Raw genomic sequence first — 16,799 nt, 5'->3', positions numbered from 1 at the left:
TATTATCTCTTATTAAACATCAAAGTCAGACATAAGAACTAAAGACTCATTTGGTTTTCTCGCTGACCCCTGCCTCTCTAAAAGAAATTAATGATCCTTTTTTCCCTTTGTTCCCCACGTGCTAATTGGGTATCAGAGTTCTGACTACCCCCTTGCCCACAGGTGCTAGCTGCTTTTTTCTCTCTGACAGTCTAATTGTTCAGTATAATTAGGTTTTAGTAAGAACAATTGTTTCTAACCTGTATTTGCCTTGAATTTTGCTCTGACTCATGATAAAAGCTGAATATTTTTATTTCTCTTCTGACAAGACAAGATTTACAGGGGAATACAATATTTTTATTTAATCTAGAACTATATCTGATAACTTCAGGTCTTCAAAAGAGTTTGCACACCTGAAAGCTTTTCATGGGCAAATCAAAACAAGTTATTCACCTCAGTAGTCTCTGAGACATTGCTTTTGTTGTATTACAGGAAGCAGAATCCTCACCAATCAAACCCTTCAGTGAATCTACCATTTTAAAAAGTTAGGTTTAGTTACTTTTAAACTTTAACACAATGTGTAGTTCTTTCAAGTTGGAACACTTGTAGGAGATAAGCCTTCCTCCAGGTAGGCACCGCCCCCAGTGAATTCCACCTTGTTTTAATTTCTTCCCCTTTCTCTCACGTAGTACTTGATTGCATTGTGTCAAAAGACATGTCTCACTCATTTATCAGTAGCCATCGTTTGGATAAGTGTGGTAGAAGGAGAAGGGCGATTAACATTTTAATTCCAATTTCTAGGAGTGACAACTGTTCACAGCAAAGGGACAGCTTCTCACAGTTGTAATTTCCTTCTCTCTCCCCATACATATATAAATACCAGTCATCCAAATTAATGCCATATCTTAATTCACTAATTTTTAATGAAGATTTACTAAATGATGGGAAAGAAGACCAGGCCCAGAACAATGTTTGTTTTAAAGCTGATAAATAGAAACTTACTTTAGGATTATTTTACAAGACTTACAGCATAATTTACAAAAAGCATTTGGCACAAATTCTGGTTAGAAAATTACTTTCAATTGCAAATAATATGCTATTTGCCCTAAAGCTTTATTCAGTTCCTGTTAACACTGAGTTACTTTCCTCACAAATGTCTTTTTGAAACTGTCACAACTCTGATGGATGAGGAATCAAGGTAGAGTCCTGCCAAGATTATGACATTTATTCCTTTAGCTAAATTTGAAAACGTGAAAGAGGTCTTTTTCTTACACATTTTATTTTATAGCGCTGTAGCAGAGAGTTGCTTTTCTTCTCCTTGTAAGTTATTTTAGCTGTAGTTATTGTAGCTGTAACACAGAAGTCCTTGATGTTTTTTACCTTCTGTTTCATTGGAATGCTAGCAAGCCCTAGCATATATATTCCTGGAGTGGGCTATTACTGCAGTTGCAATATACTTTAATAGAAGCATAACCTTTTTTTTGTCAGTATAAATTTTACTATGGCCTGGAGCGGGAAAAGAGGGCATGTAGTATTTCTACACTGTGACAGGTTTGATATGTAGGTAGTGGAAATACTTTAAAAGGAAACAGACGTCCTTTGAAGTTTAGACAAAGGTCGCTGTAGGAAATCTAGACATAATATGATTGTAAATCTAATTATAGTAAGCTGTCTAGAAAGACTTCATTTCAGTCAATCAGTCCATTTTATTGTGGGGTTAATTTTATCAAGTAGCTACAATGCTTCTTTAGTAGGATCCTCCTAACAAGGCATCCTAGTGCCTAAAGGTTTTTTTTTCTGGAAAGGTGCTGTTTGCTCTCATTCAGCTTTTTAACTTAAAATAGTTGGAATCTTTTTTAATTATAAAATTACAAAATCTGATATTGCTGGAATAAGCATTTAGGGAAACAGAATATTAATTGTATACAGAATTGCTTTCTGGTTGTTTTTTTTTTAAACCACATGATTCCACATGATTTTAACCTGCAGATGTACAATGAATATGAAAAAAAAATGGATCCTGAAGCATATTCTGTCTTCACTCTTAGATGAGTATGAATATCAACAATTTCACTGATGTAAATGGAATTAAATCAACTTAAAGCCAATATTGCTGAGTGCAGAGTGATGTAAAATGTGCATGACAAGGTGTATAAAACCTCTCTGCTTGTTTTTTCCCCCCATTACCTCTATTGCTTTCTGCTCCCTCTGTATCTCCCCCTGAAAACCTGGAGCCTGTGCGACAATGCCGAACCTTTAATCACTGAGTGCAACGGCTGTTTTCTGGCAGTACAACTGAGCCCCAGAGGGAAGGAGCAGATGGGAATCACTGAAAAAAGTAGCACTGCAAAGGGCTGGTGGAAGAAGAGGTGACTTCAGGGAAGAGAAGGGAACAAAGGATGGGAAGGAGGGAAGGGCCAAGGGAGATGGAGAATCTTGTCCTGCAGTACTGCGGTCTTCTGATGCTCCACCATTACAGAATGCTTTCCCACCTGCTTTTTGGGCAGATGTTTTAAATGAATGCTGAAATGGCAGTATATCCTCCACATGTCTGTACAGCAGCAAATTAAAGAGGTTTGGCCTTTTTAATGCTTCTGAAAGCGACTACTGGCCCAACAACCTGGAAACCCAAGTTTTCTTTCCACAAGAATGTGAAGCACAAGGTCTATGGAGCGGGCTTCCTTTTGTCACACCACTATTGTCTCAGTCCTCACCGGAGGGCTCTCAAAGATCAGAGACCATCCCCTCTCACTTGCTGCTCTGTTTTTTATTTCTCTACAAATGTCAGAAAATACTTGAATTTATGGTAGCTCCCGTGAAAGTCTTAGAGCATGTTTCAGCATTGGAACCAAACAGGCATCAGGCATCAAACAGTAAAGACTTTGGTCATACCTGATCTGACCCAGACATTAACTGGAAGTTTACCAAGGAGGTTGAAGATTTTTATATCACATTACTTTTTGAATATTTAATAATTCTGGAAATAAATTGCATTGAGTGCAACAGTGGAGAATAAGATTTGATTTTTACTTTTCCTAGATGTAAATATTTAAAATACCTTAATTGTAGTTTGAAAGGTGGAAAGAGTCTACTCTTTCTTTAGGCTGTTCATAGTTGACTTTGAATTCCTGCTCACTCTGAGAATCTTAAAAGGCATTGATTTGTCAAGCTCACATACCTCTAATTTATAATCTAGCTGCTGTGAACTGCTAGGTTGCTTTTAAGTCAGGAAACTCTGGACTGTCAATGCCAATTATAGTTAAACAACTTACAATGCTTCTGTGTAATTTTCTTTATATTTTTCCTGAGGCTTTAAGGAGATAGTGCTATGCTTGGAGAGACAATTAAAGTCTGAAGCAATGTAGTAGGTCGTTTTGTGTGTTTCTTTCATTTATATATATACAAAAAATGTATAGATATATTTGTATATTATACACACAGAGAATTCCATGACTTATCTTTAGGGGGTTTTATAGCATTCATTAAGTACAGCTAATAGAATGATTTTTAAGTACTTTTCTGTATCTAGCTATTGTCTTTCCTACAAAGCCTAGTGACACAATCAAAAACTGTAAGGAAAAAAACTAAAACACTGTGTTATGGGCAACTATAAACAAAATCAGTGTTTTGCAGTTTAATTGTTCCTTCCTGATTTCTGGTTAGATGTTACAACAGCGAAACAGGAATTCAAAATCAACATTTCTAAACCTACTGAGCTGTTGCATCAACTTAGTAAACATCTGATTTACTCGTTTAAATGCGGGTTTCATAGTTAACTGTTCCAAATTTGCTGGAGATCTGCACAGGGCATTTTCCTGAATGTAAGAGAGCCACTAGGTGGGAGTATGATGTCTTAAAAGGAGATGGTCAACCCCAGCTGATTTTATTTTGAAGGAGCTCTGCACCTCCCTTTTTCCAGCAGCCTTGTTACTATATATCAAAAGCCAGGCATTTGCCAGAGAGAGAACTCACAGATTATAAAGATATACAAAGGGCTTTCTGAGGAAGATTAGACCATAGGGGAGAAGAAAATTGCAGCAATATTCAACACAAAAGTGATGGAGAAGTTTTCAAAGTAATCCTATTATTTTCTACACAAAGTACATCTTCACATTAGTCCTAAACTGAGGGGTCAGTAAAAGGCATTTTAGGACTAATGAGTAAATTCAGAGTAACAAACTGACATGGCTGGGTGTACTCAAGTCTAAAGGAACTGCAGAATGATATTGTTGGACTGAGAAGTGTCATGTGTAATAAATTTCTGAAGGGTGGCCATGGTACCGGAAGGATGGTGTCAAATGAGCCGCTTTCAGAAGAATTTCAGCACAAATTTGTGGAAACTGAAAAAAAGTCAGACTTCCACACCAGGAATACCTGAGAGTTGTAAGACTGTAAGTGGAAAAAATGAAAAAATTATTATTCATTGTTCCCTCTAGTACAAGAAAGGGAGGGACAGCTAATGTAATCATCAGGCAGCCAATTTAAAATAAAGTGGTTTTTCATATGTTGTAATTAATCTTGCCATAGAACTTTTTGGAGACCAAACAGATTAGCTAAAAAAAGAGTAAGACAAGTTCACATAGGATAAAAGTATTAAACATGATGAAATGAATGCGAGTTTTAAAGCTGGAAGTTCATTAATTGTTGCTAACAGAAATTTTTTAGATTACATCAAGACTGTGTCTGTACCCGTACCCTGTTCCTAAGTGCTCACTGGTGGAGAATGATACGGGGCTAAACTGACCTTTGGCTATTGCCAAGTTCATTCCTGTGTTCCTGAAAAATTTGGCCCTCATCTACAAGCTTAAGGCTCTCAAAGGTAGTTAAGTTGTTAACAGGGTCTGGTTTTCTTGCTGCAGCTCTGGATTGAGAATCTAGTTTTCCTAAAGATTAATGGGAGTACTTGTGTTCACAGAAAAAGATCTCAGAAGCCAGCTGAAGAGTGCATTGCCTAGACCAGCAAAAAAAAAATAGGTAGAAAAACTGGTGGCAGTGCAGAAGCAACCATCCGTAGGCAGCTGTCTGAATAGATTTGAAGAACTAAAAAAAAAAAAAAATGCTGCACAGTTTATAACTGGTAAGATTCTTCAAATCGTGATTCAGCGTAAAGTTCATAGTGATCGGGGGTTCATTTCTGAACATCATTATTAAATTTTCACAGGTACAAGATTTTGGGGAGGTCAAGGAATGAGTGGGAATACTTAATCTTGCTCTCTATGAAGACAGTGACAAAGCTCCTGGTGACTTTAGCTGGAACATAACCCAGTGATGCTGTTGCAATAAAGAAGCTTGGAGTACTATAAACTCAGGTACTGAGAACTTGTCCTAATGGGATAATTTTTAAATATGCAGTGCCAATAAAGTGATTTTTTTTTTTTTTTTTTAGTCAGTTATCTTACTATTTTTTTATTAGGCTCAAATGTTGTTCACATCCTATGTTCCCTTCCTGCTCACTTACATATTTTATGTCACAAATCCAGTGTCTTTCCCATAAGAATAGACTGTTGTTGCAAGCACAAATTTGTATTTCCTTGCAGGATTGAGTACTGTCTGTGAGAGAGCTTTTAACACAAATATTCCCCAAGCTGAAAAATGCAAACTAGAAAGTTACTGAGGGAAAGTAATTTCTATAACTGGTTTGGGTGGATATTTTCAGTTTGCTTGTAAAAAAAAAACCTCTTTGCAAGTCATAAAAACTTCATTACAATTTTGAAACCTATTTCATGACTATGCATCAGGTCTGCTGCCTGTGCAATTCTCAATGCTTTAACAGTACTAGAGTTACTGGAATTGCTCAAAGACATCAGAAATAGAAACGCTCCGTTCCTCACTGGAATTTCAGTTCATTGGCCAAGCAGAATTACTGCTTTCTCCAGGCAACTTTTTGAAAAACCATTATTCCCAGCCTACACCCTGTCTCTGTTAATACATAATCAAACCGCCATTCTACAATAGTTGCTTGTACAATGGAGTGGTTCTTTCTTGCATACAGTGCGACCAAACCTACTTGCTTTCAGAAATTGTGAGTAATAACTAAAGGAAAATAAAAAGCTGCCTTTACCAAGCAATTGTCAGTGCTAAATGGCTGATGTACTAGATGAAAAGATGTTACTTTTGCCTCTATTTGTCAAGGCCATGTCCTAGTTTATTACACATTTGGATTTCCAGAGGAACTGAGTTTTGTGCACATCCTGAGCTTGATGAAGGTCTGAGGAATGGGACATGGCAATGTGACTGTGGATATCACAGGCTACATCTTCATGTAGGCATTGCAGCCTTACACACTTGCCAATCTGGGGTGATTCTCAGCCCTGAGAAAGGCCTTTGGGCTCCTCTTCCAAAGCCGGGAGGAGTTAGATACCTTGGGAAGGACTCCTCAAGAACTGGCAGAGCTGGAACATGTGTAAAGTAACCCATGAATAAAATGAGGCTTGGGATGGAATTTAAACAGTCTAGAGTTTATCTGCATGATTCAGAGCTCCTGCTTCAGGTGAGTTGCTGTGACTGTGAAACAGGACAGGACCATGAGGTGCTGTCTGTTGAGACTCCAGAAGTGACAGAGCTGTGATAGCATGATGCTGAATGAAACAGCCTTCTTATGTGATGACTAAATTCAGTTCTGCATTTTTCACAGCTATGTTGTTTCTGCTTCTAGAGGCAACCAAGTCTTCATTGGCTCCAGGCTACTTGCACAGTGCACTACCACATCATTTAGACAGACTCTAAATGAATGTGGTTGAAACCAGGTGCCTCCCTCCTCCTGAGCATACACCTGGAGCTACGTACCATCTCGTCTGCAAACAGAAATAGCAAAAGTTACTCTGTTCGATATCTAACTCTAATCTTTCCACCAGGGGTGCAGAAGACCTCTCATTATCTCCACACCCACATTTCTTCACTTTTGATTAGAATTAATTACTGACTTTTTACCTACTGTGGCAGTAGCAGGCCCACCCCTCCCTGTGTTTCTGTGCAGCACTAAATGGGAATGTGCAGGTACTGCCTGCAAAATTGCAAGGAACACAGGTGCAAATCTGAGTCAGGTCTTAAGACTATGCAGAAGCAGAAAATAAGGTGGCTTGGCAAGTTTAGGGGAGTATAACCCTTCATTTGTGTGTATTCTTAATTATATCAACTAATATACCTCCTTAGCCTCACAGAAAACTCTGGTTTCACAGGCAGGGAAGTTGCTTTCTGGTAAGGAATCATGCATTTTATTTATTTGATATGCCCCATGCAAGGAACCCACAACCTTATGCAAATATTAGCCAGGTCTTGCAGCTGTCCAGAAAACAGAGAGATTATTATTGTCCCAGTTACAAAAATTGGAAAGAATTAAAAAAGATAAACTATAGGTAATTGTTAGAGGAGTACAGCAGGTATCTACTTTAACTGAAAGTGTTTGTTTTAATTAAAACAACCCTGCAGCAAAGCAGCAAACCTTTGATCTAACCTAATAGTCTCTCCCTTATTTTTACCTGAAAGTTTTCTGAATGGCTGCAGTTTCTGTTGTGTCAAAGTCAGAAATGTCCCAGTCTTGGCATTTCTAGTTCCTGGCTGTACCTAGGGATCTGGTTCCCACTCAGAACCTCACTGCGGTAAGAAGTGACATCCCTCTTGGAGAGGGCAAATACATGGAGCCAAAATAGCGCCTTTTCCAACACATAGGGGCCAGAGAGCCATTTTCTCCTTCTAACTCAAAGCCAGAGGTATTGTCTGACTTGATTAAAAAAAAAAAATAAATTAGTAATCACTGTCCTAACCATGAGATAAAATCAGAAAAGGTGAAGGGTAGCCACTGCCTAGCCCTCTCCAAAGTCTGTTGAGTCTCCTGCAGGATGGACTGAGAAGGTCCTAGGAACAGGTCTCCCAAATCCTCAGAAATGCTGTAACCATCACATTTTTGCACTCTTCATGAAATGGTATTGCTGTTTCCATTCAAAGTGCTGCTTAGTCAGGAAAGGACTCAAGGTTTTGGGTAACAAATGGGGATGTCTGCATTAAAATTCTGGCCAGGTTAATCAGCTAAACAAGGTCACTGAAGAGATTTGCACATTTGTACCTGGTCATCTGTGTTTGCATGGATGCTGTTTGCCTGATGCCTGGTAAGCAGTGCTCTCTTGGAGCGTGCCTTGGGACAAGGCAGGCCAGGGAGTACTACGAGTAGACACTGGAGGTGAAGCTGTGCTGTAGCGGTGAGGGAGTTGAGCTCTACAGACATGAGTCACAGTGCACCACCACATAGTCAAAAGATGGACCTCAGCCCATTTTATTTGCTAGGTTTGATTGTGGCATTAACAGCACACCTCTCAATTTAAGGGAAGGCAGGTTAATCTCAGCCCTAACATACAACCCCATCTCAGGCCCCCTAAACTCCAACTGGGGACAGGAGTGGTCACGTCACTCTGCCCACCGTGCCCAACTCAGCAGCGTCTCAGTCTTCACAGGCACGTACCTCTCTGTTCAGACCTCTGACTACTGGTGCTTCAATATGCTTCATGTGCCCTACCCTTGCCAGTAAAAGCAACCTGTTACCTGCCTCCCGCACTTCCACTGCCTGGTTCAGACCAAGCACCCAGTTGTAGGTGTTGTGAAGTAGTTGTAGGGAACAATGATGCTGATTTGCTTCAAATCATGCTATCGCAGAGCAACCACTGGCTGTTTTCCAGTTCGTGGATACCCTATAGAGAAGAGGCAACAACTAAAACAAGGTCACAAGGCTAAAAAACAGTTCCCTAATAAACAGGGAAAACATTAAAAAGCTACAGAACGTCTTACAGAAAGTTTTCTACCCTATGAGACACAGAAACAATAAAGATAAATCACCAGTTTTGTCACAGACAGAACTGTGGTACTGCAGTGTAATTCTGATTTAAGTCTCCTAAAGATCACTGCACTTCCCCCTCTCCTTCCAGCCTCTGAGCACCCAGGACCACATCCTAAACATTCCCTTGACTTCAGAAGTGATGCTACGCCACAAAACACAGCACAGAATCTGTTTTTAAGAAATTATGCCCAGAATAGCCCTCAAATACTTTTAGTGATCTATTCCTACAGCAGAGGAGATTGTTCATTTTACCAGCACAGTGTTCTGAAAGATTTCTGTCAGGCTTACAGGAGATTGCAGTGCACTACAGCAAAGAGCCTCAAAACTACTAAGCTTTTGTATCATCGTTCCCCATCAGTAAGCCCATTCATGACAGGTAAGTGCTCAGAGGAATCAGGTCCTAAGCTATTACAAAGCATGAGGAGCTAATGGCTCCTAGAGTCACCTGAGAACTTTTCTTTTTTTTTTTTTATTTCAGTGGATAAAGCAGATGCTAACCAATGCCTAACAGAGTTCTCTGTCACTCAGTGGTGTGTGATGCTTTATTTAATGCGAGAACATGCGATACATAATACAACACTATCATTTCTAGATATCACAGTTCCAATGTTTCGTGTTGCTGCAGCGTGCTTTCTAAAACCTGTCTGGACGATGTCAAGTCACACACGAATTTAATTCCCTCTTCCCAACCCCCTCAGACTTTAACAAGTATTGCTATGATTTTGTTTTCATTAAAAGCCTCAATGGTATTTATATGTAGCATTCTCCTTCAGCACAGGAGGACCCAAAGGTGAAATCAAGCAGCAGATGACTTTTGACCACAAAATGAGTAATCATTTATATTCCAAGCGAAAATAAATACAAACAGAAAGCTCACTGTTCTAATGTCTTCATTTAGCAACTTACTTTTTTTTTTCTTTTAAACACAGGTTTTGTAAAAACAGTTTGAGCCTTGTGAATGCTTATTTTATTTTTGTTTTCTTTGGAAAGCCTGCAATGAAACATCTATCTTTTTAACTTGATGTCTTCACTACTTGCCTTTCCCACTGGCACAGGGGATGGTTATACTCCTCCATTACATATTCTGGTTTAACCACACAACTTTTCAAAACAGCCCCACCACTAAAATGAACTGCAGCTCTAGATTTACACTCCCCATCACCATGACTTACAGTTACTGATGAACAATTTTACTTCTAAGCACACACAAAATTCCGAACAGCTGAACTGCTCCACAGTTTTTTGTGTTTTTTTTTTATTTTAACTAGCTCCTTAATTTCAATGGTATCACAGTTGAGCTCGAGTCTGAAATGCAACGCTCCACCTAGGGCAAGTGCTTATTTTTACTCAAGTAATTACAGAAATAAAAAGTTGACATTTACCAAAATATTTCAGAGCACAAGCACCACCCGCTGAGCTGAACATGAGAATTCATGCCTGCCAGTCTTGTTTTTCCCCTCCAAGTATGACTGATTTGACTCATGCCTGACTTTTAACAAAATTTGCAGATCTCTGCTAGAGTTATAGTTGGTAGGAAAAAACTTGCCTCTGATGAAAGGATACATAGCAGGACATTCTGGACCCTTTCATAGTATTTCCTAAGCTTAAAACTTTACAATTTGAAGGAAAATTCTCTGCTAATACAGCTGGAAGTCTGCAAGGAACTGCTTTCATTTATTTTTGTAGACACCTATCAAAATCCCAGTTTAGTCCCCCAGTCTAATCTGGATGCTTCTTGATCAACAGCATTAGCAAAGCAGGAGCATTGGTCCTTTGATACTGAAGCTAGAGCAGGAACATGTCTCTGCCTTCCAACAATCCCAATTGCAATTTGGTTACTGGTCGTGACCCTGTTGTTTATTGTGCAAGTGAATCATAAGAATTACTATAATTCTTATAAATGAAGGCGAAAAGAAAAGCCCACCTGTAATCAGACACCATGTAACTGCATGTTAATGGACTGTTCAGTGCCCTACTGGGATCTATTAGAGAAATGCTATAGCAATGTACTCAATTTCAAGAGGCCAGCAGACATTTTTGAATGAATAAATTCTATTTATATAATTACAGTAATGACTACAGTTCATACCTTATGCACAGTAAGTAAAAAAACCACACTGGAATTGATGTAAATATTACTAATGCATACATTATGATAAAAGAAATTCATGTTAATTAAAAAACACCTTACTTTAAAAAGTTTTCCAGAAACAGTTACACTGAGCGTTGTAATCTTCGAAAGCAAGAACAGAAGTTGTTTAAAAGGATGCAACAGTAATTGATATCCAGCTTCTGTGGAGCTGGGCTGCAGGCTGAACACATAGTGAAAGCTGGGCTGAAATCCCCTCTCGGTTGACGGCAGCAGCAGTCATGCTGCTGTTTCCTATGAGCCTGGGATTTCACCCCAGTCTTTACATTCTTCATCGGTTATAGTGGAGCAGCCAGAAGAAGAAAGATGATTACGGACCAACCAAGTAGACTCACAGTTCAAAAATCCAATCTCCAAGCAACTCTAAGGTCTTGGTGAAAGAGAAGGGGGGTTCTAGCACAGTTCAAATGAGTCTCTCTCTAAAAATGGGGAAAAGCTGCCACTTCAGTAGCAGAGCTGAGACAGGATAGTGAATACCACTCATGAAAAGAAGTAAACCTGAGGTTCAGTTGTTGGTGAAGACAACATTGTATTCGCCTTTAACTAGAAAGGAAGGCAAGCATAGTGTGTGAACATGTAAGCGCGTGTATTGCGTGCAAGGCATTCCAGGAGCTGAGCAGTTTCTTTGCATACATCAAAACATTGCTAAGAAAAAAAAATAGCAAAGGTTTTCAGCGCTCAAACAATTAGCTTGATGAATTTGATTTCAAATCCAACTTTACACATTCTTGATAAGCAGCAAGGCCTCATCATTGAACACAAAACATTTTTAGCACCAACTGCTGGCTTGAAAGTGAATATTTATTCACAAGAGATAAGTATAGAAAGACACGTCATCTGTCACCAAGAGGCATTCCATTTTAAGGCAATATCCAAAATGACAATAAAGCCACCACAGAAACTGCTCCAACAATCCCTAATGGCTGAGGGAAGGTAGAAATAGATTGGTGTCTGCCCTCCTCCTCCCTGCCATGTGTCGTGGACCACTGTAAGTTTCTGACTTTTGTATGTCACTAGTTGTCATAAAGCAAGCTAGTTTCTTCCTGTATCCCCTAAAACCTTCTGCAGTCATTTATATGAGCCATACTAACCACTGTCAGTAGCAAGGAAAGTGCTAGGGCCTCTTTTCTTACCTCTAACCAAATCAACACGTTTTTCAATATGGTAGCATGTGTTTGCAAGATTAATACGAATGAGAGATTCATGAGGATTTCCCAGAAGGAAAGTCAAAGGACTGTAGCCAATTCAGCCAGACGTGCTACTGCAGTGCAAAGCGACCAGCCTAGGGTTGGTTTTTCTTCTTTCCTATCAAAACCAGTCCGTTTACTTACTTGTGTCTCCCCTAAAGGGTATTTTAGGAACGGAGACAGTAACTTTTGAATGTAAACTCTATCTATCAAAGGAAGAGGTAAGCGGTTTGTTCTCAATACCACTTTGTGGTACTCCATCATGCATTTTTATTAATAGTTACAGCACCTGGCTATGCAGCCAAGAAACTGAAGAACATGAAGGATATTACCAGAATCGCTTATGGCTAAAGGCAAGGAGCAAAACTGCATCGCAACCCTACTTTTTCGTGATTTAAAGGTGTGTTAAAATGTACCAACTGAGATTTTCAGGAAATCTATTATTCGGCTTACACAGTAAGCTATGCCTTGTGCGCTGTGTTCTAGACAAAGTCGTATTTAAAAATGGCACACAAGGTTCAGAAACTTTTACGCGACGCTGATGAGTAATCCGTGCTGTCATAAATACAGTAGTATACATCCTATGTACAGATGCTGGGGGCGAGCCTCTGGGAAGGCTGTTAGCCAGCCATCCACAAAAAGAAGGGAATGAGGATGGTGGGGAGCGTGGTGGAGGGTGCCAAGCCCAGGCAGACTATTGATGCTAAGCCCACCAGCGCTGAGGCAAGAACGCTCCTCTGGTCCCGAATAATCATCTTCACAGTCTCACAGAACTGAAAAAAAAAAAAAAAAAAAAAAAAAAAAAAAGAAAGAGAGATGAGGGGTGGAGACGAGGGTTAGAGAGGAGAGCTTTAACCGACAGCCGGAGGTGCCCGCTCCCTCCGGTCGCACCCGCCGTCGCCGCCCCGTCTGTGAGGCGGGCTCCCCGCAGCACCCGGCGGCTCCGGGGCCGGGCCGCAGCCCCGGCGGGGACGAAGGATCCCGAGAGCGCTTTAAGGGGCGGCGTAAACCGCCTTACGAACCCAGCCGGGCTTCCCTCGCCGCTCCCCGCCACCGCCCGCCGTCAGCTCCGCCCGGGCCCGGGCCGCCGCGGGTGGCGGCGGCGGCCGCCGACCCAGTTCCGGGGAGCGGAGGGGCCGCCCAGCGCCGAGGGCCGGGCCGTACCTTGTCGGTCTGGAAGCTGACCGGCGCTCCGTATCGGCAGTAGGTGACGAAGTGCTCGCAGTTGTTCCAGAGGAGGCTGTAGGCCGTGGCTCCCACCAGCTTCTCCGCCCGGCGGGCCGCCTCCTCGCTGCCCAGCACCTGGTCCTGGAAGAGCCGGTCCATGTGGTTGACCAGGATGCTGCCGCCGTAGGCGAAGTCCTCCACCGTGTCCACGCGGATGCTGGCCGTCTTGGTGATGACGCCCAGGATGAGCCGCTTGTTGGTCACCACCTGCTCGATCTGCCGCCGGTCGCCGGTGAAGGCGGGCAGGATATCGGGCATGAGGTGGGCGACGCGGTTCTCCCCCAGGTAGATGCCGAAATGGATGAAAAGGGTGCGGGGCACCTCCAGCAGGTCCCCCCTCTTGAAGCAGCTGGTGTCGTAATAGCCAGGGGCCGGCGGCGGTTCCCCGCCGGAGCCCGAGCCCGAGCCCTCGGGCAGGGGCCGGACGTGGACGAGGAGCAGCAGCTTCTCCAGCAGCAGCGAGGCCGCCTGCGGCACCGGGTTCTTCATGGTCGGCCTTGGGGGTGCGGGAGGCTTAGGGGGGTTGTAAAGCCCTGGCTGCCACCGAGCACCCCCCGCCGCCCGGACCCGCTTTTCTAGGCTACCGGGCGGGGCGGGGCGGGCAGCCGGGCCAGCCCCCGCCCCGAGGGGGCGGCCGGGTTTTACTGGGGGGCGCTTCCTTCGCCTCCCCCCGCCGGTGGCACCGAAAGGGCTCCCCCCCGCCACCCTCCCAAACCCCGCGGGGGCTGCCGCGGCGCTGGCTGGGCGGCTCCTAAGCGCGCCCGTCTTCCTCGGAAGAAAACAGGTCCCCGAGGAAGAGGAGGCGGGGCGGGGGGGGAAGTCACGTTTATAAATGAACTCGCCCGAAAGGTCCGGCAGCTGAGAACTAGTGGGAACGGGCGGAGGGGCATTCCTGTGCCGTTTTGTTTCGTGCGAATCCGTTACGCGAGTGGATAAAATCCTGGCAACGGAGCCCACAAAAGAGCAGCGCTGTCAGGCCAACAAAGCCGCCCCGTCTGAGGCCGGGGAGCTTCAGTAGCCCAGCAAATGCCCGCCTCCTCGGGGACGGCGGGATGATGGATGGGACAGACATTCATCTTACCTGGAAGATGACAGGGCCTGCAGGGTGGCAGGGGAGGGGGCGGCCACTGGGCGTTGTTGGTGCCGCAGCTCCCCCCCCCCCCCCGCCCGGTCCCTCCGCCTGCGGAGGGGGAGCTTTCGCCCCTGTGAGAAACTCGGAGCAGGCCTGGGACGGGGCGAGTGGGGAAAGCAAGAGAAAAGCTGGAGAAGCAGCAGTTTGTTAGAGCATCTTCCCCCAAAGCCGGACTCTAAAGCTGCCAGCTGGCCTGATCTACCCTCCTGCAGGTTGTGGACACAGAGTACAAAAAAGGGGAGCAAGAAGAAGAGGGCTAGCATGTAACTTAACAGCTTGGTGTCTCTCTACAAGGCAAACCGTGTTGAAACAGCAAGTTATTCTCTCCACCCCCCTCCCCCCACTCAGTCACTTTAAACCCAAGGGCCTGTGGCTCAAGAATGAGATCCCTAGACCGCCCTCGAGCTGTAGGACCCCTTTGGTCACATCAGCACAGAGAAAAGGTTCACCATCCCTTTTCTTTCCATCAGGGAACAGCTCTGGTATGAAAGGAAAGGCAAAGGGGATGTGAAGGACCCAGGGGGTGAGAGCCTCCTACCACCGTGGACACTGAACCAAGGTTCAGGCAGGATCTTGTGCAGAGGGAAGATGAGGCTTATCAGTGGCCCAGAGCAAGTTTTCCACTCCTCAGTGAAGAAAATATTTCAGGGGAGTGAGTTACCTCACCGTTTGCCAACAAGAAATGATGGCTGGTGTGGCCCGCCTGTTTCCTGCCGCTCAGAGCAGAGAGCAGCTTCCTGGGGAACTGAAGGTTATCCTCACCTTGCTTCACCTGCAGAGAGGCCCACCATAACCTCCTCTTTGGTCGCTGATCACAGGCCACAGCCCCAGCACTTCTTACCAGAGCGATCAGGTATTTGGGATTTTCTCTGGAGAGTCTCAGCCAAGTTTTTATGCAACAGAGGCTTAGCCCTCTCAAGCCCCCTACTTCAAATCGCATCACTTACAAAAGAGAAAATACCTTATAGAAGTGGCTCATGACACTGGTAGGAACCCTGTGGATTAGCCACCAGCCACTCATAATTACATAATTAAACCAGCATCTTTACAAATCCAGACATTTAAATGTATTTGGAAGGTCTGAAGCTTTTGCTACTAGTAAATAAAAATGAGGGGAGGAGCTTTTCTCGTTTTTAACTACAGCATTATTTTCAAGGGAGAGGGGGAAAATAAAAGATTAAAACCCCTCATCATGATAAAGGGCCTCAGCTGTTTGGTGATGGTCACAGCAGTTGGTCCAGAGCTGGAGCATTGTGCACAGCCAGAAGGTTATCAAAGACTCCACAGAAAGTCCTGGCACAGAAAGGTTCCTGTCTCCCTCCTGTGAGGATAAGCACTGGTCCTGCCCTGGGCTGCCATCTGAAGACCCCCCCTCCCCTTCCCCAAGGCTGTCCAGGGAGTGGCTGGATGGTCTTTGTTGAAAGAGGTGTTAGAGATGCTTCAGTCCTGCAGTTCAGATTTCTCTCCCCTGCCCAAAGGCAGGTGGAGGAATGCAGCTGAACTCCCTGGCAGAAACAGACATTTCCCAATGGGAGCTTTTACGCAGAGGCATCCTTTGTTTGCTTTCTTAATGCCAGTTAGCTTTAATCCCAAAATCACCAGGGTCCATTTCAAGTAAATCCGGAAAGGAAACTGGGATGAAACTGAAGAAGAGGAGTCGCTACAAGGAGACTCAACATCTTACTGCATGGGAAGGTTTCAAAGAAATAAGTTGAGAGGTGTGACATTTCTGGAGTGTAATTTCCTTACATCTGAGGCACCACCGAGCCTCCTCTCTCCCTCCCCCCCCAAACCACTTGCTCACTTTCAGGCCCAGAAACCCCAACGGAACATGCACAAAAGGCACTGCACAGCAGACAGGCCTGTGAAACCGCTTCGCTCCTCCAGCCAACACGCGTACTCAGCTGCAGCAAGGGAAATCCACCCAGGCAATGGTTCATTGCTACCTTGCGACTGTTGAGAGCAGTACTGCGTGCGAAGCGCCTAACACAACACATCAAAGTGATTTCTGAGTAAGACCATTCAGATTGAAAGGCAGCCTGCAACCCAACGTTTTCTGCTTTCAGACCTTACGGGCTGCACTCCTGTTACTTTCAAACTGCCATGATGCAAAATAAAATTTAAAAGATGTATTTACAGTTATTTTTCCTCTGCTCTGAAGATGAACCCCCCTCCCCCTATATTTTAATGGAAAAATGGCTTCGCTGGAGATGGCTAAACTGAAAATATACTTGGTGCCTCAAACACTGGCACATCCTTGTATCACTGGCACTTCTTTGGTCACTTTTGTATAAATAA

At 43.6% G+C, this 16,799-nt stretch overlaps 1 protein-coding gene across 1 annotated transcript; it reads right to left on the bottom strand.

Annotated features, from left to right (window-relative positions):
* Positions 1-10,838: 10,838 nt before the first annotated feature.
* LRAT (lecithin retinol acyltransferase) lies at positions 10,839-13,996 on the bottom strand. The gene is made up of 2 exons (XM_086747042.1): positions 13,307-13,996; positions 10,839-12,915 (listed from the first exon to the last, which is right to left on the bottom strand). Exons 1-2 carry the CDS (start codon positions 13,856-13,858, stop codon positions 12,763-12,765), a joined length of 705 nt encoding a protein of 234 aa, XP_086603168.1. The 5' UTR covers positions 13,859-13,996; the 3' UTR covers positions 10,839-12,762.
* Between the last annotated feature and the right edge of the window lie 2,803 nt (positions 13,997-16,799).

The sequence above is a fragment of the Chlamydotis macqueenii genome, chromosome 4 (assembly GCF_036417535.1).
Source record: "Chlamydotis macqueenii isolate bChlMac1 chromosome 4, bChlMac1.mat, whole genome shotgun sequence".
NCBI classification, from domain to species: domain Eukaryota; kingdom Metazoa; phylum Chordata; class Aves; order Otidiformes; family Otididae; genus Chlamydotis; species Chlamydotis macqueenii.
This window is presented reverse-complemented; position numbering and strand designations above follow the sequence as displayed.